Raw genomic sequence first — 21,054 nt, 5'->3', positions numbered from 1 at the left:
TCTCACAGTGACACCCGTCCTGACTTACCAGTACAGACATTATAGGGTAGGATCCTGCCCCTACTTTGTATTAAATTATGCTATAAATTTTGTATTAAATTATGCTAATAAATGAGATCTGTGTAACAATAAAGGGCTGACCAGAAAAAAAAAAATAAGAAAGATTTGATGGCAATAATAAATATATGATAAATATCAAATGATTGTCTCACTGGGGGTCTTTTGGCCGAGAGCTCCACAATGGAGCTTGTTTGATGATCCCAAAGGGCACCACGCAGCGTACTGTGCTGAGAGGCTGCAGAACAGATTGGGAAGAAATTCGCGGTACTTAGCACCTGGGGATTCTCAAAAGACATTTTCTCTTAGGATCACATTTCCTTTGATTGTTGGGATTATTAATTATGGAGATTCTTGGACAGAACAAGGCACTGCCACTGTGTCCCTAAAACAGTGTCTCGTTTAAAAGGAACAAAATATGTTTGAACATATGAAATTAGCCACAAAATTGATGGCAACTGTGGCAAATAGCAATAAACTGATAAGCATCCATTTGTAGTTGTGCATGCCCAGTTTACTCTCAGTATTGTATGTCCATAATTACATATTTTGATTTATTTTTGTCATCTATTATCAACATAAATTACATTTGTTGACTAGGAGAGGTTTATTTCTGTATATTCTGTTGTAGCAAGAAATTTTTACTAACATTTTCTTCACCTTGCTGTGATAAATACACCTGCTTAGATGCACAAATCACTATATTTTCCATGTACAGCACGTATGGCTTACATTTGAGAAACCAAAACGTTGACTTTATCAGCAACCTGGGGCAGACACCTGTTGAGGCAGCTACGCAGAGCCAGCTGCAGGTCAGTCAGCAGATTACAAATTAGCACTTTTGCTCCCTTGCCCCTCCTTGCCTCATTAGGGTGCTAATGGGGTGGGTGGTGGGAGGTGGCCGAGGTTTCTTGTAGCTCTGGAGCCTGAGCCTCTATCTGGTTATTCAGGCATCCATTGACAGGCTAGTCCTGTGGTTTGGGAGGTTTTAGTGAAGAACCTGTGCTCTGTAAGAAGTTAGTGCCCAGCTGCCAGCTCTACTGTCCTGAGCACTGAGGCAGCCAGCCCTACCTAGGTAATTTGGTATTTGCTACACAGAGCTTCTTGTTCACCTGGATCACGAGGCACAGGGCTTTTCTGAGAGAGGCCTGGGGCTCTGCTGCAAAGGGAACCAAACTTCAGACTACATCCCCTCCCTAGCTACCTTGGGGACAAGAAAGCAAGCTGCAGCAATGGAGCAGGAGAAGGAGAGCTATGCTCATCCTGGAGAACTCATGCTTGTCTGACCCCCAGGAACCGCTGCATGTTGCCTGCCGGGCGATGCAGTCTGCTCTGCCGATGGGCTCTGCTCTCCTTTGTGGTGGATGTGCTTTCACAGGGCTTTTCAGGTAAGATGTGGGTTGTATGCAAGTATCATATAGTTCCATAAGGGAATTGTTGTATTACCTAGGTGTTAAGTACTAAGACTTCTGGATTAGTACCAAAGCTGTCTATATGAAGAGATTTCTTGTTCGTGTGTGTGGGGGGAATAATGCAATTCCTCATCAGAATTTTTATTCAAATTGGTGTGTTTCAGCCATTTGACAAAATAACTAAAGCTTGACTTGTCAAAAACATATGTGGTCTCTAAGCACTTCATTGTGTCTGTAACCACCCAAAAAAACAGTTAAGAAATTGGTCACCATGAGCTTCACTAAAAATGTGACTGAGATCCTGAGAGTAGCTCCAGATTTCCAGGTTTGGGTCTATTCTTTACCTGCTAGCTTATTGACATCGGTGAATTTCCTGAAATCTGTTGTCCTAGCTATTGTACAAACACAGAACTAAAAGTTTGTTCCCAACTTCTTAACGTGCCTGAGATTTTCAGTATTTTGACAGTTTTTCAAATGGTTGGTCTTTTCTGTGTGTTTATTGCTCTCTGGCATCTAAAAGATGCCAAATGTTAATGTTTTTACATTTGGAGTTGTTATAATGACCTGATTTTATTTCTAAGTGCCTGGCTAAGCAACGCCTTCCAGGAGTGTTGAGGGCTTTATCTGCATGTACAAGTGATGCTGACGCACTGGATACTAAGGTTATTTCAGACTTGTACATCTGCCCTTCGATACTTTCTTCTCCCTTTTCTTTGAGCAGAGTTTCACTAAATGTAGTTTGCTTTGTTTTCCCCCTCTCCTAGATTATTTGGTACGTAAAACTTCCTAAACTTATCTCACATGTGCTGATTTTTTGGCCTCCTACCACAAGATTGAACAGTTGTTAGATCGATTGATAGGCAATACTCTCTTTCCAGGCTACTTCTATAAGTTGTGTTTTATCATTAGCAAAAGGCAGTAACGCTCCAGCCACTCTTTTTCTGTTTTCATCTTTTTTTTTCCTGGCTGCCCTGAAGAGGACTGCAGATTACTTGCTGAGGAGTTCCTCAAGTCAACACCTCATACTATTCTAGCAGGCTGCGTGCCGCAGGAGGTGAGCTGATGTTGCTTTCATAAAGGACCTGAATTCAGAGCAATGAGAGTGGCTGTCACTTCAACATCTGAATGTCAGGTCCAGAATCCACAACTGCCAACAGAGTTCTTTGAGCTGTTTTTTTGCCAGCCTTGGCTGAAGCTTTCATAAAGCAGCTTTTATTAAAATCTGCTTGGAATCTGATTCTAAAAAAGCAAAATCTTATTTTTGCTAGTATACAATTCTTCACAGTTCCCTAACAATTTTCATAACAATTTCCTTCTCTGCATTGCCCTGGCTACTTGCTACAGTGATTGAGTCTTTGGAAATGTCAGAACAATGTCAAGATGATGTGAAGACAGTGTCAAGGCAAATATATAAGGGTGATGCTTTGAAGTAGGGAAAGAGAAAACTGTCAGTACTCAGCACTCCATAGAGAAAATATTTCTATGATAAAATCATTGTCACCATAAGCAGGAGAGAAGAAAGTGGGGATATCTAGGTTATTGCGTGAACATGTCTGAGTGACAACTTGGAGTTTGACTGAAAAAAAACAATTTGCAAGTGTGCTTTCCTACCTAAATCCAGTCCTATATTTTCTAGACTGTTCCCTATCAATTGGACACCATTCTGATTTAAGCTTCAAGTTTGTAACAAGAAAGCTTTCTCAAAAGTCAAAGAACAGGGATTCAAAAAGGCTCTTTCAGAGTGAGGTGCAGCTCACTTTTAGAATAGTTTCCAGGTTTTAAAATGAAACGCTGATCTCGCAGTGAGTCTATGATTAATTTTTTTTTCTTTATGCATGTGTATGGTGCTTTTTCTCATTTCAGCTCTGGAGGGAAAAAAAACATTTTTAGTGATTTCTGAATGTCTTTATAAATCCCACTGAAGAGCTTTTTTTTTTTTTTTTTTTTTTTTTTTTTTTTTTTTAAACAAACAACACTCCTATAGTTTCTAGGGTTACATTACCATAAGCCTCTCAAAATGCTTCACAGGTAGTATTTTCAGATATGAGAATTGGTAGTGAGCTATTTAAAGGTGAAACTGCTAAGTATTTCCTAAATATCTCATTTATATATTTATTATTATTTTATTGAAAGGAAGAAGGTTGAATAGTTAGCAGGTTTTCTGACCTGTTGCCTATGAAATAACTGAAAGTAACCATTTAAAACACTTGATAGTTTAATGTCATCCTATTCCTGTATTACGTCTATTTGCTGTGTATGACCACGTTAAATCTAAAAGCATCAAACTTGGGTGATGATTTTAAGGTGAACTACAAATTTTGTCCATAGCTGCCGCAGCAGTGCTCTAAGTAAGCTGCTTAAACTTATTGTAGCCTAAGTCATTTCTGAATGTTGAATTTCCCCCTTGCCTGGACTTCTTTTTAACCTGAAAATAATCTGCCATTTTGAGTCGAGCATCAGCTGGAGAAGAGTGCCTCAGATGCCTCCTCCCATTAGTGTTCACACCTCAGCCATTGTGTGCCTCCTGAAATTGCTGCATCTCACCAGTCTTCAGAAAGGGAAGTCTGTAGGATGGCATGTAAGTGACTACAGAGGGTGCATTGATCCCTTCCTAAAAGAAGGCTAGGAGTTATCAAAGTGATGTGCAAAGGAAATTATTCCAGCTCACAATGGAAACAGCACACAAGGATTGGCTGTACTTATTGCAAGAACAAATAAATAATAATTGTATAAAAAAGAAAGGTTGCTATATTATAGGTCTCAAGTTTCTTTCAGACTCATTACAAAACTGGAAAAGTGTCTCCCTTCCTATGTAAGTGTATATATATATATGCATGTGTTTGTAACATATGAAGTGAGAAATGTAAGGTCTAAATTTAGTAGCTCGAACATGGAACAGGGAGATAATTTTGGATTGTATTCACAACTCTCCCACTGAATGAGAGGTATTCACCTCACCCTTCTCGAACTCAGGATTCTCACCTGTAAAACTGAGATGCTGCCTACTTACAGACTGACGCTCAATCTAGTTATGTTTTGTAAAAACAAATTCTTCTTGAGGGGAAAAAAAAAAAAAATGAAGATACTTCTATGGGAAAAAAATCTGCGTATTTGCAAGGAGAAATAATCCAAAAAGAACCTATTCCTCTACACTTGCATGGCTCTGCTGGCTTTTAGTACATTCACAACTTTAACAATAACTTGAAAGTCAGTAAAATTCTTTGAGAGAGACTAAAATTAAACTCAGTATTTAGGTGTAAGTGCTGGAAGGACAAATGAGTTTTACAGGGTGAAACACCAGTCTGACCTTGAACATGAAAGCAAAGCCCTCACTATTAGCACAGGAAAATGTTAAATTCAAAGACTTCACTTGAGAAGCAGAACTAATTAGAGAAGATTAACAGAAATGAGGCATGTAATAGCTGGAATAGGGCATGACTGCAGTATGAAAAGCTGAATCACTGGACCTCTCATCAAGGTCAAGATCTTAAAAACACTCGAATTTTTTTAAAAGGCAAGTGGCGAATTTTGCAGATGTTCCTGGGGCAGCTGAGTATTCATTACTTTGTTCTGCAGGAGCTTTCCCCGTTTCAAGACTGTCAGCCTTGATGTCAGGATACATTTCTGAACTTGGGGGGACTGTGTTTGCATTTGTACTGCTCTGCAGGGGGACTGAAGAGGTTTTGTACCAAGTCTGCACTAAGGTGGTAATGGAGTGGGGATCCTGAATTTCTGTATGGAGCTAGTAACTGGTTTTTCTTGCACTTTTTTTTTTTTTTTTTTTTTTTTTTTTTCAAATGGAGTCTGAAATATACTTCAGAATCTTATTTCCCATCTTATTTTCCATCCCCATTTTTTTCTGTCACTAACCAGCTTCCTGCACAAGCTATAATGATCTCTTTGTTACTGAATGTTAATAAATGTTCCAGGGTCTGTTGGACGGCTTTTCTGATATAGGCCCTGAAGTAACTGCTATACCAGCACCACAGTAATGGCCTCATCTCAGCTTGAAGTGGCTCACAGGAAAGAATCATGGAACAGATGAGGTTGGAGGGGGCTCCTGGAGGTGATCCAGTCCAACCCACTTGCTCAAAGCAGTGTCAACTAGGGCAGAAAGCTTAGCACCTATTACCGATGGTATATTAATTCCTCATAACTGTCCATAATGATTTGCTTAAAAATCACCTATATCCTAGAAACCAGGCTCACTGTAAGCACGTGTAACCTCGTGCCTATGGTTAACAGAAATGCTGGTGCTCATCGGTGACTGCAGAAAAGACACAGTCATCCGTGAGCACCCAACATTCCTTGGGCTGATTCAGGGCCATGGCGTAAAAGATGTGCAAGGCTAAAAGAAGACAGGAAAATCAATCTCTGTTATCCAAGTATTTGTAGTTATGTTAATAAAAGTAAGAAGAGGCTTCCTCTGTCCATAGGAAGGTGACACCGAGTTATGCCTCTCACTGAGGCATAACTAAATAGCATTGGCAGGTCATCGTGTGGCTTTCTGCTAGAGCAGTATATTTCTATGCAAGCCTGAAGAAATAAAGATACAATTCAGAATGCAAAAGTTTCTAACTGGTTGCCATGTATGCTATACAGAAATTCCTGTGAAGTCCAATAACAGCATCCATTTGGTTTTAGTAGTAATGAAGATTACTAAAAGCTTAATTTAAGAGCTTAGATACAATGAGCAGAGAGCAACATTGCCAGCCAGAAAAATTCTTTAGTGAAGATTAATATGTGTAGTCCTATTTCTGATTCATTGAGTATCTCAAAGAACATCATTATCCATCTGCTTGAAAAGAAGCCACTCCTGATTGCAACCACAAATTTCCTGTTATGTAAAGAAAAGCCATGCTGGCCCGAACTGGACAGCACAGCAGCATCTTCACTGAAACCAGTGGACTTTTAAAGGTGAACCAGATTAAGTAAAACTGAAATCACCTCTGTTGAATGCTATACATGGAATACTGGAAGTACCTACAACATACGGATCACTTACTGCAGCAAAACAATTGGGAGCTTGGGGATGCATGAGGTCCACTCTGGGCAGTTTTCATAAGTCACTGGACTGTGAGAATGCTTACAGAGATCTTCAAGAACAGGAAATGTCTGTATGAATTTGAGTAAATGTGCATTTTTCCCCAACAAAGTGCAGTATCTGAAGGAGCTCTTATGATTTTCAGGCCAGAATTTAACTACAGTGATACATCTGTTTTTGTTTTGCTATGTGTGCAGAACTGCAGCCTCTTCCTTCTTTCCATTGCTGGTTGAGTTATTAGGGTAGTCTGCCAGAAAGATTCCCCAAAGGTGTTTAGTGTCAATCTTTTCTGCTGTTTAATTGCATTAAGTTTTTCACCTAAATACTCTGTCTTTTCACTTGTCGCTAGCATAGACAATGGCAGAAGTTCTGGGATGTCTACTTGTTCTTCAGTGTTCTTTGGAATCAGTCATTTGAATGCAGAAATATCAATTGATTTTAGCCACCTTGCTCTTCTTGCACTTTGCCACGAGCTCCAGAATGCCTGGATGTTAGACTAAATTGAATCAGACATTTAAGACATGCTCAAGAGAGAACAGTACAGATAGTTCTTGTTACATCAAGCAGAGGGCGTTTTTACACAGATAGAGGCTTGCAAAACGTTCAATACCATTAGTGAATAAAGACATACAAATGTCAGCAGTCTTTAATGTGAGAGAAAGAATGCGTTTAGATAGAAAGTTTGAATTGGTGGGTCCTACTAAATGTTGTCCAGATTTACTTTTTGCCATTGTATTGTAGAGGCAACTATTTTGTTTCTGTTCTCATGAGTTTCTGTTCTGCTCCAAATAAGTATACGAGTAGACAGCAAAGAGTTTTGGTTTATCATTCCCACCAACACGTTCTTCTTATTTTCCTATGTTTGAGGATAGCTTTACTTTCAACTTTATTTTAACTATGGTTTTGTAGGCTGATTTGGAACAGAGCCTACAAGAGCCATATGTATCATTTTTCCATTCAATATTTCTAATGTAATTTCTGATATATTGATGCCATTCTCTGGCTTCTTCCCTCCCGTCATTGCTATCTTGTTATGCAATGTTTGTTTTCTTAGCTTAGGAGACTTGGTGCATCTTCTCTCTGTACAATATACATTAGGCTGTCAAAGGAAGGTAAGGGGCTGCTGGAGAGGAGCAGCTACAGTTTGGGCTGCTGTACACTGTATCAGACCTCAGCAGTGTTTTTGCCCATCTCAAAGCTCTTGGAGTCAGCAGATTCAAAGAGGAACTACATGCTACATGGCCTGCAGACTCCATATCTTGGCCACTGCAACTGAATTACACCTTTGGTGGCACATAATCAACATTTCCAGAACTGTGCATGTAATCCTGAGCTCCACTTTCCTCTTCCACCCCACCAAAATGGGATCATCAGTGGATTGTTATGGGATATTTAGCACTGCATTTCAGAGAGACCCTGGAAAAATGCCTGCATAAATAACAAGATGTACGTGGGTAGGTACAGACAGAACTCCTTTTTCATGCTTTGAGCCAGCTCTAATCCAGGTGTCATTCAGCTGTGTTAACGTGACCCAGAGCCTCAGCTAATGTGTTCTGCAAGAGCTCATGCTGAGAGATTCAGCACAGTGCTAACACAGCTGCACCACTGCTGCACCAGACCTGGCTGATGTCCAAGCAGCAGCATGGTGATGTGCATAACTCCAGACGTGCTCTGAGGTTCATTTTCCAGCTTTTAGGAGGTTGGTGAGTTATACCCCAGACTTTTTGCTGATAACAGACCCTGCTTTCTTTTTTCTGCAGCATGGGCACTTAACTTTGTTCAGGTTCACGGGTGGTTAGCCACAGCAAGGGCAGTACTTGGCTGCTTAAGCACCTCTGAGTTGTCACAAAGCTTAGCAAGACACACTTGAAGCTATTGCTGCATACAGATGTTTTCTCAAGGCTAGATTATTACAGTGAGAGTTTTGGATTCCATACTGTGATTAATTCATCAGTGCAGGTTACTTAAATTACAGTTGCTTGCAGCCTCGCAGGCTGATGACTGTCTATCTTTCTATGTCCTTGCTCTGACTCCCTGCCAAATGATGTTGTTTTCAATGTCTTCTAGCTCACAGTGAAAGAAAGGAGGTAAAGTGTTACAGTCAAATTCTGGGCCCTCCTTGTGGAACAAAGAGCTAATGAAGTGCTCTACCATCCCTGCTAGAAACCCCAACAAGGGAGAACAAGAGCTGTCAAGGGAAGAGTGTGACCAATGTATGCTGCCTTTTGTCTCCTCCTGTAGCTCTCCCGGCAGCCTGAATCTGAATTAGAGCAGCTCTGAGCTTAACTACTTCAGTGAGCAGCCAGCCTTTGGTATTCCCACAACGCAGGAACACGATGGTACCTCTTAGAAACCAGAGGCAAAGGAAATCTCAAGCCATCGTGTCCATGGTTGCATGCATGGGCTGGGTTGGTTAGTGTGCTTGCCCAAAGCCTTGCTCTCAGGCACTGTGAGTGCACTGTGAAGGAATGCATCTTGTTTTCAGACTCTGACTAATGCAATTAAAGATGCTTTGTCTGTCCCTTTATTCCAGGAAAGGTTAAGGGAATAGGATTCCAGTATGCTCAGCCTTGGGAAGGGAAGCAAGAGCAGAAAGAAGCAAGGAGCTTCTCCCCTTAGCATCCACCCAGGCCACAATTATTCAAGCACAGTACTTCCCAGCAGAGAAGACCGTACCAGGCAAGTGCCCTGCCTGGGCTCTGCCTCTGAGCCTTAGCCGCTGGAGCGAGGACATTACGCACAGTGGGTTAGCAGCCCCAGCCCATGCCCCTTTTCTACCCACAGAATTATTTAGCCTGAGAAATATTTTGATTTCTGTCCCCGTTGATGAGATTTCAGGCAGGCAGGCACTGCCCTAGCCCTGAAGTTGCAGCAGCAGCAGCTGCAGGCTTGCTTTGTTGATGCCTGGAGAGCATCGTGCTGCTGCAGCCCGAAGGAGCCCTTTGGAGCTTGAGTGGCAGCTGCGTGGAGCACGTCACCGCCTGCCAGGCTGCCCACAGAGAAGCCTTGTCTATTGTTGTTTTTGTCAAAAGGCAGAAGCAGATTTTCTGTTGACCCATTTTATGGGTGACTAAAATATAATCAATATAAAGTAAACAGAAGAATCTCGTTGGGAAAAGGCTTAGCTGGGTGTTTCACTGTTTGCTGCTCTGAGAGGGCTTTCACGAGTTATGGCTCTGTGAGTGGCTGAGAAAACAACAGTGAGGACTGATTGAAACACGTTAGTCTTGGAAAAACAACAAATTAATCTGTAATATCAATCTAGAAAGTGATATGCATCACTTATCTGTTTGCTACCTACTGCCTGTGACTCCAGATGAGTCAATTAGGTTTAGAGGCTTCCTGTAGAAAATGTAAATATCAGGGCCTTTCTTCCCTTTTTGGGCCACCATAGAGTAAAAGGAATAATCAGTGTTGCTTAGAGATTGAGGCATTGTCTAAACAGCTTTTTTTGCTTTTAATGCTGCGATGTGAATTATAAAGAAAACAAAGAAGCATCATTGAGAGGTTTGTGAACTGAAACCCCCTGTAGCAGGATCAAAGGCGCTTAAGCTGCTGTTGCTCAAAGTTATTTATTAGAAGGAATATGTTGTATATTAAGTGTTGTGGGGAATGGACTAATGCATGTTGCTTAGTAGTTGACACTTACATATATATATTTTAAAACTTGACATTTTTTAAATGTGAGTTTATTGTCATAAAAAGTTAAGTTTCTCCTAGATGAACATCAAGGTGAAGAATTGTAGAATAATTTAATCATTATTTGTTGTAGTATGTCAGGAAAGATAAAGTTGAAAGAGTTTTCTAGGACTTTTTGTGGTATCTCTTTTGCTGCAGTAGGTTCCTGTCTTGCACTGTGCTTTTATGGGAAGTGGGAAGTTGGCTGTAAAATTTAGGTTCAGCAGGCAACCCATTTTTTATTTTTCTTCAGCCCTTTTACTACAAAAATGATATTATTAATTATCAATTTTTACTATTTCCTTGCATTGTACTGCCAATATATTAAGTATACTTCAATTAAAGTTTAAAAAAAAAAAAAAGTGATTTGACTCCAAAATCTGGTAGTCAAACTATGGCTATGTATACAATCAAGACATGATTTCTAGTATGGGGGCTGTCTATCCCTATAGGAATGAGTGCCTTCAATAGCATAATAATAAATGCTCATGTAAGTACCAGAGCATCGAGTGGATGCTTGGTATCTCAAAGAATGAGCATAAACTATTTTCTAGCTGAAATGTAGACAGCATTGTTGATCGTGCACCAAATGGGGCTGGGTGCCTGGCTGCCTTTGTTTTGAGCAGCAGATAATCCCCAGCTGTGGTGCCATCTGCTTGCCTCGGCCAGGAGCTGTGCCCTGCCTGCCCCCAGCCCCAGTGCGGGCTGGGACCCCTGCGTCCCCATCACCCGAGGTCTCCACAGGTACCCCATAGGTGGTGGTGCTGGCTGCCCTCTGACTGTGTAACACCAGCTGTGAAACAGCAGTCTGGGCATGCTCTAGCAGTTATTTATCTCATCTGTTCATTAAAATGTTCTGATTTAGAGATTTGATTAGCCTGCAATTGGGAAAGTTCACTTCAGTCTTGCCTGCTGCATGTGGAATTTACGGCATGCAACTGTTAGCATGGTTTTTCTTGATTGCCGTTCCCTTTTAAGTAGGAAAGATTGTAATCGTGTTCTTCCCCAGGCTTCTCTCCTGTGACCCTTTCTCATAGGTCACATCTCTTTAAATGTATTCCTATTTCTTCTGTCCCTCTTCAGCATTTCCCTAATTGCCTTTCTCACAAAATGGGATATCATCTGTACTGAAGAGTGCACTGATGTCTTACATGTATTAACAGAAAAGTACTTGCCTTTTTGTATAGCTTTTCGATAGGGGCATATTTAATTTGGCCATCTATGTATGCCTGCTATGAACTGGTCTGTTTCTTCTGACAATTCATTTTTGTAGTATTTTGAAGGAACTAATATCACTGCAGTTATACAGAAGTTTATGAAGTCTAACAAAAATTAACAACTCCAGATTCCTGTCTTGCAACTCTGTTAACTGAGACAAGGTTACAAGGAGGAAAGAAACAACCCATGCTTACCAGAAATACGCACTTTAATCCAAAAACTGTCAAAATTATGCTCAGTACTTGCACTTCCAAGAAAAAAAAGTGCTTTCGCACTGTTGTTGGCCCAGTCTGACTTCTGGTGAGATAAAAGAGAAGTCAGCAGAGCTGTGCTCTGGTTGGGGCTAAAACCAGGCACCATGGCAGCAGAGCTTTGCTCAGGTGGCCAACAGGGATCCTCCTGCTTCCTCTAAATGGGTTTTGCCCCACTGCAGAACTAGACGTGCTTCACTAACTCCTCTCAGTCTGCAGCACAGATCTGTTCTAATGTGTCCACGGTAAATTTATGAAATGGTTATGGAGAGCCCTAAGTCACTTATAAACAAATTTTTAAAAGAGAGAGAGAAAAACAAACAAACAACAAAAAAAAAAAACACCAGAGCCATTCATAATGAACTTTCCAAATTGTTTTTTTTGTTTGTTTGTTTGTTTGTTTTTTTAAAAAAAAAAAAAAAAAGGAAACAAAGGCCACCAAATCCCCCCAATGCACCCGTGACTAGCTAGTTTTAAGCTTTGGATGGACACATCTTTGAATGGTTTATGTGTATATTAAAAACAAATTCAATACAAATGTGGTTGGGATGTTCTTAATGTCACTTTTATGCAAGTGGAACAAGATTGACCAAGTTACTTCCTTGTTCAAAAATTATAGGGCTACTACACTACCTTTTCAGGATTTTGTTTGACTCCAGAGACAGAGGTGTGATCTGTAATGAGATACATGAATGAAAAGAGGAAAAACCAAAACCTTGTAATTGGGTCAGGAAGCTGTTGCTTTAATCTCTTTTAGGATGATGGCAAGCATCTGAAAAACATTTCATTTTTGATACAGTACGGGTGCAATATAGAGCAATGAGGACAGAGGGAAAAGCCTCTGGCTCCTGGTGCTTGTGCTCCAGCATTGGTGGCTGCAGCCCCGACAGGTACTGTGCTCCTCAGCAAGCTAATGAGGACCTGCTGAAGGACGGCCTCTGCTATGAATGTGTCAGATGCTCATCTGAACAGTGCTCTGCTAGGAAGCTACTTGCATTGTCTGAGAGTGAGTGAGGGATGGGCAGTATGAGCAAAACCACAAATGTTGTTATAGGTAGAGCTTTATTCCTAAAACACTAATTAAGCATTAATTGGAAGTTCGGTAATGGGAGTAGTTGCAGGAAACTAAAAGAGCTTCTTCACAGGGAAAAACTGCATAGCCTCAGTGTCTCAGAGGGGCAGAAAAGGGGTGCAAATAAAGCTTGGATATTTTGTGCACGCTGATAGCAATCTCAAAGGAAATTCCATTCCTAATTTATAAACATTTGGGGGAATAATTACAAAATCAATAGGGATTTTCTCAACTCAGCTGAAAGGTCATAAAGTCACTTGAAAGGTTAAAAAATTACATATAGTTTTGAAATTACTTTTGCCAAAAGAAAAATATGCTAATGCTGCATTATGGGTAGATTATCCATTACAAAGTTTGTTGAAAACAGAAATATAACAGGAAAATACATCTTGTAAACTGGATTAAGATTAAAAAAAAATGTGAATGTGCACTTGACCCTAGACAGAATCACCTCCAATATCAATGCTTAACTTATACCTCTGTTTGTCATAATTCCCCCCACTTTTTTTTTTTTTTTTTAAGGCAACTTTCTTCCCAGAGCTATATGCTGGAAAATGTTGTTAGACAAGCATTTATTTATCAATGCTGTTCTGGATTTGGGATGTGCTTCCTGTCAACTATCGCATCTAATGATTCACGGCCTCTTCTCATGCAGAACTGACTCTCTGCATCCACCACAGATTAATTTTCCATAGTTTTAGTGTAATTTTTGGAAACAAATTGTTTGCAATTAATGCAGCATATAAACCCAGTTTATGTTGAGGGCTTACACACAGAGCTACAACAATCATAACCATGAGCACCATCTTCACATTAAGGGAACTGGAAAACCTACTTCACTTATAGGGTTTTCTATGATGGTTGTTTTAGATATCACCTCAAAGTTAAGTCTTTCCAGGTATTGCATTAATCAATACACCATGAAAAGTGGTGTATTCCAGGAAGACAAGTCATCCACTAAAAGATTCTTTAACCAATTTTCTCAGAGATAAAAGTAGCCTTGTAGTGTTCTGTTAGAGTTGACCTTTAAATTCTTTTAAATCTGTAATTTGAAAGAGTTAAACTTTTCTTTAAAGAGTTCCTGCTTTAAAGCTGTCCATTACTTCCTTAATAAATCTGGTTTATTGATTTTCACAAATGAATACAAATAATAGTTGAGAAAAGAGGCAAAACGCAATCCATTCTATGGCACGTCAGGCAGCAGGAATTCTATCTGGTGCAAATTCACTTCCCAGAAGCAAACAAAGTAAACTTTAAGACTGCCAAAATCCATTATTTTTAACGTGCCAATAAATGGTAATCTTGGTGATACATTAAAAATTGGGCTAGTATTTCAGTAGAGCAATTCTGCATCACAATTTAATTCTTCCTTTTGTCCTAATTATATAAAATATCTGACATTAATTTCTACTGCTCTTCAATACCATTGTGATTGAGGTCTCACATTTCCCTTGAAACACCAACTAAAAGTGCATTTTTTAATTGTTCCACCATCCTTAAGATCCAAGAAAACCAGTGTCCCTAATAGAAAGGTTTTTGCAGCAAGAAACTGATTACTGCCCACATTAGCTAATCAATTCTATTTGATCATCTCTTGGGGTGTATTCGGCACAGGTGACAGTCATAAAAGCCTACTTCCAGATCTGAATTAAATATTGGATTTTAAGAGAACCATGCATCCTTCAAACTTCTACTACAATAAAACAGGAACAAGTAATGCCAAAATCTTTTTTTTTTTTTTTTTCTTTTTTTTTCCTTTACATGTTTCCTAGGACAGAGTTCCCTCTGTTTCTGATAATGTCACTTGGAGGAATGGGTTTGGAAACAGAACTTTGCAGGGGTGGAACTATAGGTAATTTATTTATTTATTTATTTTAATCAAGTGCATGCATTTATGAGCATCCATGCTTGTACTTGTGCAGGTGTTGGGCCCCTGGTAGAGTACACTAAAATGTTTTTTGAAGCATAATTGCACTCAGAACTATATAATTAAAATTAAAGTTAAAAATAAAAATAAAAGTATTGTTTGTTGAAATTGTTGTTTTTGTGATTTACAGGCTGTAGTCCTGTCACTGTACAGTCTGATGTTAAGTGGTGTTAATAGTTACAAAAAATGTAAAGGCTCAGCTTTACACATCCTGTGTTTTCAAAAGGAGCCACAAGTGACAGGACTGTTCTATAATACTTCCACCTTTATAGAAGCTTTCTGTACAGCCAGAAGATTTTTAATAAAAGCTTACCACCAGTTTAATTCTTAGTATGGTACAGAAATTAAAGAATAGTATTTCATAATCTCCCCCAAGTACATAAGAACTAACTATTCTACAAATAGGAGGGAACACAATTATTTTTGAACAATTTGTTTAAGTTTCTTTAGTTCAACCTATTACTTTTATGCTATATTAGAATATTTATGGAACAATTTTCCTGAAAAATGCTTTAATTTAACTGCAACTTTTCTTAAAGGATCTACTGTTCTGTGGTGTACCATCTATGTCTCACTTTATCCCGTAGTGTCCCATGTGTATGTCCCCCACTTCTCAATCAAGCATACCACTGTGCACCTCAGGAGAAAGGATGAGCAGGAAGAAACATTATAAGCAGGTATACTTCAGGAAAACTTGTCTTCTAAATACTATGTATTTCCCGAGTTGTTTAGAGTAAATAATTATGATAGACTTTAAGTAGTATCTATGATTAGAATATTTTGGGGAAAGACAAATCTACTCAGTTGACTTAAAAACAACCCTGGTTGATATGTTTACACACATTGGAAATCATCTCTGTTCTGCTTTATTCTCTGCTTTTTGCTCTTGGTCATTCTCAGCTTTAATTTTTAAATAAGGAAGTCAGTCGGTAATTGCTGTCAGTTCTTCTGCATCGACCTGCTTTACCTGTTCACAGTTCAGTTTTTATTAACAGAAGTTCTCAGCAGTTTCAGGCGGCATACAGACTTTCTTGAGAGAAAATACCCCCACGATTATCATGTACAGTGCACAGATAGATGCTCCTGAGCCTGATTCTGGCTCCTGCTGTAGGTTTTGCACACTGGTATATCAATTTGTATTATATCAGTTTGTAACTACCACAAATCTACCTGGGGAAAAGCAAGTCCTCCACGACTGAAAAGCCTCTAGCCTGAGACCGGCCATATGGCCATATCCCAGAGAAAAAAAACTCATGCCACATCTGAAATGTCACCCTAGCCAGCTTCTATGTTAAGGAAAAGACACAAGATGACATATGATTAGTTTTCTTTCCTTTGATATCCTATGCTAAGCAAAGCTCAGCCAAAGTCCAAGCCAAAACCTGTAGTTAATCTTTTTTTTTTTTTTTTTTTTTTTTTTTTTTTAAAATTATTTTTGGGAGGCTTTTTTCTCATTTACATCCCAGCAATGCTTTCTTTGTGTGTGATGTTTTCAGTGTGACTGTTTCAATTTTATAAACAGCTGATTTGTTACCTCGATTCCTGCAGCATTTGTGGTTTGTTCTAAATTGCATGCCTGGTTTATAAATGAGTTTTCTTAATTATTGCCATTCCTGTTACTTCCTTTTAATTAGACAGCAGATTCTGTCTCAGACTTTCTGGTTGTTCATCCTCCTGTGCGCAGATTTTAAAAACCACTTTTTGAAAGTGGAAGGTTTGTTCTCTCTTTTCCTAGAAAGTCCTGTTGTGAGATAATTCAGAACATTTTGGCTTTGCTGATTCACATCAATAGATCCCTGACAAAGAAAACTGCAAGGATAAAACTGGATTTTTTACATCCTGTATGTCATTTTTCCTGCATTTCAAAGTAGGTATTTTTTCAGTGCCAGTTGATCTAACTGCATCTGTTTGCTTTTCAGTCTTTAATTTAGTTTGGGATGTAAACTGTCCAAGTAACAATTTGAGTGATGCAGCAACAGAAGGTGACCCAGATTACACAACACCACACGCTAATGCCAAGTCTTGTTGTTTAATGGCAGCTGCTCAAAGCTTTGTCTTACTGCAATTCACATTCAACATACGCAAATCAAACAGCCTCCTCTGACAGACACACATCCTGCCTGTCTTCATTTTAAACATGTTTAAGAGCTACTGCTTTTCATAAACATACATCAGCCTCGCCAGCTGAGGCCACTTAGCCTCCTTGGCTTGGATTTACTCTCAGCCATCTGACAAAATTGTCAAGGAAACCCATTGTGACTTCCAACACTTTGAATACCTCTGTTTATGTGAAAGTTTGCTGTAAATATTTTTTTCTATTAAAAATAGTTGGACTTTTATACTCTCTTATAATGGACATATTTAGTACCCCAAATATCAGTTGTTTAATTTCTGGAGACATTTTAATTAAAAAGCTAAGAGGTTATATAGTAAAGCAATGTGTGCTGCTAAAACACATAGCTTGTACAGTTTTAGCAAAATACTTTTATTTTAAAGAGTTAAGTGTGAATTTACTGGATGAATGGTATCAACATGCTAGAATTTTATCGGAACGCTTTATTGCTGTACTTTCAATATGTGAAGCAAAGTATTTAAAATGTTTTCATTCTTCATTTAAGAAAAAAGTTTAAGTGTGAACATCAGGAAAGCTATCACGCAATGAGTTTATACAACTTAGTTTCTTGGACCAAATCTTTTTTGGCATCTCCATCAAATTTTTAAAGCCTTCTGACAACACAAGCTTCCTGCTGGAAGTGCACGTCTAGCAAATATACCCAGAGGACATGTCAGAACAGTAAGAAAAAGAACAAATCTTACTTTTTAAATGGATGAGCAGCAAAAAACTGAGGTAGAAGAATAGTAGAGAGTTAATTCTTGAATGAGCCATATTCATCTTGATAGGACATCCTCCACCGAGTTGTCTGTTCTCCAGAGGGCTGATGCTGATCCTCACTGCTTTCTCCTCATCGCTGAAAGCAAGGTAGTACCAAAGGCACTGAGCCCACTGTAGCCCATCTTTGCCTGTGACCCTCGTCAGTCCGTTCCCTGCAAACCTACGGACTTTGCTTCAGAAGGCAGTTGTTGTTAAGGTTTTACTTCAGCAGGTCTGAGTGATTTTTCAAACCTGGTGCAGATTTGTCTGTGAACTGGACTGGAGTCTTTCCCCAGCTTTCTGCTGCCGGAGTGTCATGAACGGTACAGCGCGTCTGGCTGACACAGCACAGCAGATGATGCACAGGGCTCTTTTAATCTTTCAGCATGCATTATCTTTTATTACAGCTCCATTACATCTTCTGATTCATCGTGTAAACACTCTATGCTTTTTTTTGCATAAAGCCAGCTAATAAACACCTCATGCTTTTTGCATTTTTCTGTATCATAACCCCATTAGTACATGAAGATTAAACTATCCCATATTCAGTCTTTTTTTTTTTTTTTTTTTTTTTTTTCCCCAGTTAGATATTAGCTGATTCTCTGCCAGAATTTTTTGTTTTGTTTTGTTGGTTTGGGATTTTGTTGCCCGATGTTTTTTTGTTTGTTTGTTTGTTTGTTTTTTCCACTGGTTTTATTTACTTTTGCCATTTTTATTTTTTTAAGGGGATAGCAACTGGGAGCTGGTACAGGCCCTTCATCAGGACAGGTCCATTAGTTGTAACTTTGAAGCTGGGAGGACCTTTCATTTGCAGATTCAGACTCATCAGTTGATTGCACCTTTGTTTACAGATCTTAAATCCTTGTCCTAGCCAAGCAGAAGAGGAGGGGAAGGAAGATGATGACAGCCCTAGCAGCCACTTTCAGATGCTACAACCCTAATACAAACTTTAGTCTTCTGGTACCCTACAAGCCCATGTGTTGTTCAGCATGTATGTTTACCATATATTATGCCATGAAAACCACCGCAGTAGCATCATTCAGGCCAAGAGATGACTTTCCTCTCCTCTTTCTACCATCTTCACTTCTACATGCCTTTCTGGCCTTTGGCCCTCAGTGCTTCCTGCTTGCTCTCCTTGCCACTGTGCAGAGACCAGGCGTTTCCAAGCCCCCCAAAAATCTGCTTTGCCTTTGCTGTGATATCATACCATGAAACACACAATGCTCAGACAGTTTATGGCAGTTGTTTGTAATGGGTAGGTACTTACACATCCACTCTTTCAGCTCAGTGAACTGAATAGTTTTAAAACTTTCCCTGTTTCAAGACCCTTCTTTCATTCCCATGTTGTTCATGCACAGTTGCTGCTCAGTAACCTCGTGCCACGTCTTTCCAGACCAAAGCGTATGAACAAATCCCAGGTCTTCTGAAAGTTCTTAAAATTGGGTTGTTTATAGGATAGCCAAACGAGATGCCCAGAAGAGCTGCTTTTTCATCCTTTTTGAAACTTAACTCTGTGTTTCACAATACCTATTTCAAATGTTTATTCTTCCTCATGAGCTATGCATATCCTAGAATTTAATGGTGAGCAAACTAAATTAATTTATCATTGCTCCAATTCCTAGAAGTTGCTGACAGGAGAGGGTTTGAATTTCCACAGTACTGATATTCTGAACATCATCTGTACGTAGTGAAACGTAACATCTGAATGTAATTTCAATTCTTTCAATTTCTTTCTCAGAACAGTTTAGCTTTGATGAAATTCTGCAGTCATACAAATAAGAGGCTATGTCACTTTCTCAGGGAAAAGGGCTGGTGTTGCCATTTTCTTTCACCTAAGTGCTGCCCTTTCTGTTCCTATTGCTTCTTTGCAATAATTACAATGTGGTATGGTATCAGACTATACTGGTCAGTGTAATGTCCTCCAAAATATTTTACTGCATCTCTGGCCAGCCAACTTCATAACCCAAAATCTTTTGCTGCCAGCTATAGGCAGTGAGACTGGTGTTGCTCCAATTTAAAGTGCAATTTTTACTAACACCATTCTGTGCCTTCTAGGTCAAATAGAACTATAGGTGATTTTCTTAAGTAATTGACCTCTCTTCTAGTCTGTAAAATGCTACAATGTTTTTAATCTAGATTGTAAAATAAACAGAAACTACTGCAGTTAAATAACCCACATTAAGTGTATAATTCCCTTGAAAGTAGGCAATGTGTTTACACAGTTTACAAATGGTTTGTTGCTGACTAACCTGAAACTTTTATTAAAAAGATGTTTTGTTTTGTCTCTGATAGTTAAAACACTGGTTGGAAGCAGGTGGGTGATTTCATGGAAGTGTGGAGCAGTCATGAAGATATTGATACTGCCTAGAGAGGTTGTGAATATGCAAAACTCAGCTGGATAAGGTCCTGGGCAGTGTGCTCAAGCTGGACCTGCTTTGAGCAGGTGGTTGTACTAGGGACCTCTGGAAGTCTCTTCCCACCTATATAATCCTGTGATTTTCTGTTCTTTAAATATAGCGTTAGTTTTTTTGTTTGTTTGTTTGTTTTCTGTACGAGCTCCAGCCTATTTTAGATCAATCCCTAACTTTGCATTCCTAATGCAGAAAACTTCTGGCTTTATTATACACTGCTTGTTTTTCTGACTTCTTTTTTTTTTTTTTTTTTTTTTTTTTCTTGCTAGCATTCAGCCATGCTCTTTTATTTTTTTTCTTTTTATCTTCTGTTAGGTGCTTGCCAAATTTCATAATGGTTATGTGCCACTATTCACCGTTAGTAGAATTTCATTTTATGAAAAGCCTATGGAGCATGAGGACATGGAGTCACTCAGCCATGCCACCCTTGGGCCTTCTAACCACTAGGAGACATCTCATCCTGCACATTCTGGAGATGTGTGCTGGTTCACTCATGCAAACTGTCCCGTTGAAGTCAGATAAACACATCTGGAAAGCTGCTTTGAAGCTCGTATCAGAAAGATGAGGAGGATTTGATCTGTATAATTGTAGCTGCAGCTAAAGTACGTCACAGCAGGTTAATTCTAAACCATACATTTTAAGAGAACAGCAGTAGAAAGATACTTTACTTATCCCCAGTGAAATGCAGGTGCTCTCTGCATGAACTTAAGAGCACATATCTATATTGTCATCTTGTGTGGGGTGTTAGAATACATTTCTGAAGTATTTATTGGAAACTCCAGATGATGGAGCTTGCAAAAAGAAAGGATTTGACCAGATCATCTTCCTGTTCATGATACTCATGCCCTTTTTAATATACATAGCATTATTTTTGGTTGGAGTCCTTTGGATAATTATGAATGGACAAACCAACATGTAAATGGTATTGTGGATAGAGAATTGTTTTGTAACAGCAAATTGTTTATTTCATTAACAGAACTGCTATAATCTATTTGCATTTTAACTAGGCACCTTGCAACAAGATCAACTGTATGTACTTTGATTTCATACCACACTTGCAAAGTTAACTGCCTTTAAGAGATAATAAGAAATTCACTTGGTCTGTGCTTATG

General features: G+C 39.1%; 1 protein-coding gene and 1 long non-coding RNA gene across 2 annotated transcripts in view; one reads left to right on the top strand and one right to left on the bottom strand.

Annotated features, from left to right (window-relative positions):
* CRB1 (crumbs cell polarity complex component 1) overlaps positions 1 to 17,755 on the bottom strand; it is a 98,146-nt gene extending 80,391 nt beyond the window's left edge. The window contains exon 1 of the mRNA XM_032192135.1: positions 17,477 to 17,755. Coding sequence (XP_032048026.1) covers positions 17,477 to 17,552 — 76 coding nt within the window. The 5' untranslated portion in view covers positions 17,553 to 17,755. The remainder of the gene's footprint in view (positions 1 to 17,476) is intronic.
* On the top strand, positions 14,511 to 20,386 carry LOC116491816. The gene is made up of 3 exons (XR_004253531.1): positions 14,511 to 14,584; positions 15,247 to 15,336; positions 20,258 to 20,386. It is a non-coding gene; the product is annotated as an uncharacterized LOC116491816 (long non-coding RNA).
* The last annotated feature ends 668 nt before the right edge of the window (positions 20,387 to 21,054 follow it).

This window comes from Aythya fuligula, chromosome 8 (assembly GCF_009819795.1).
Source record: "Aythya fuligula isolate bAytFul2 chromosome 8, bAytFul2.pri, whole genome shotgun sequence".
In the NCBI taxonomy this organism is placed as follows: domain Eukaryota; kingdom Metazoa; phylum Chordata; class Aves; order Anseriformes; family Anatidae; genus Aythya; species Aythya fuligula.
Note: the sequence above shows the minus strand (reverse complement) of the source record. Positions and strands in the feature narration are given on the sequence as shown.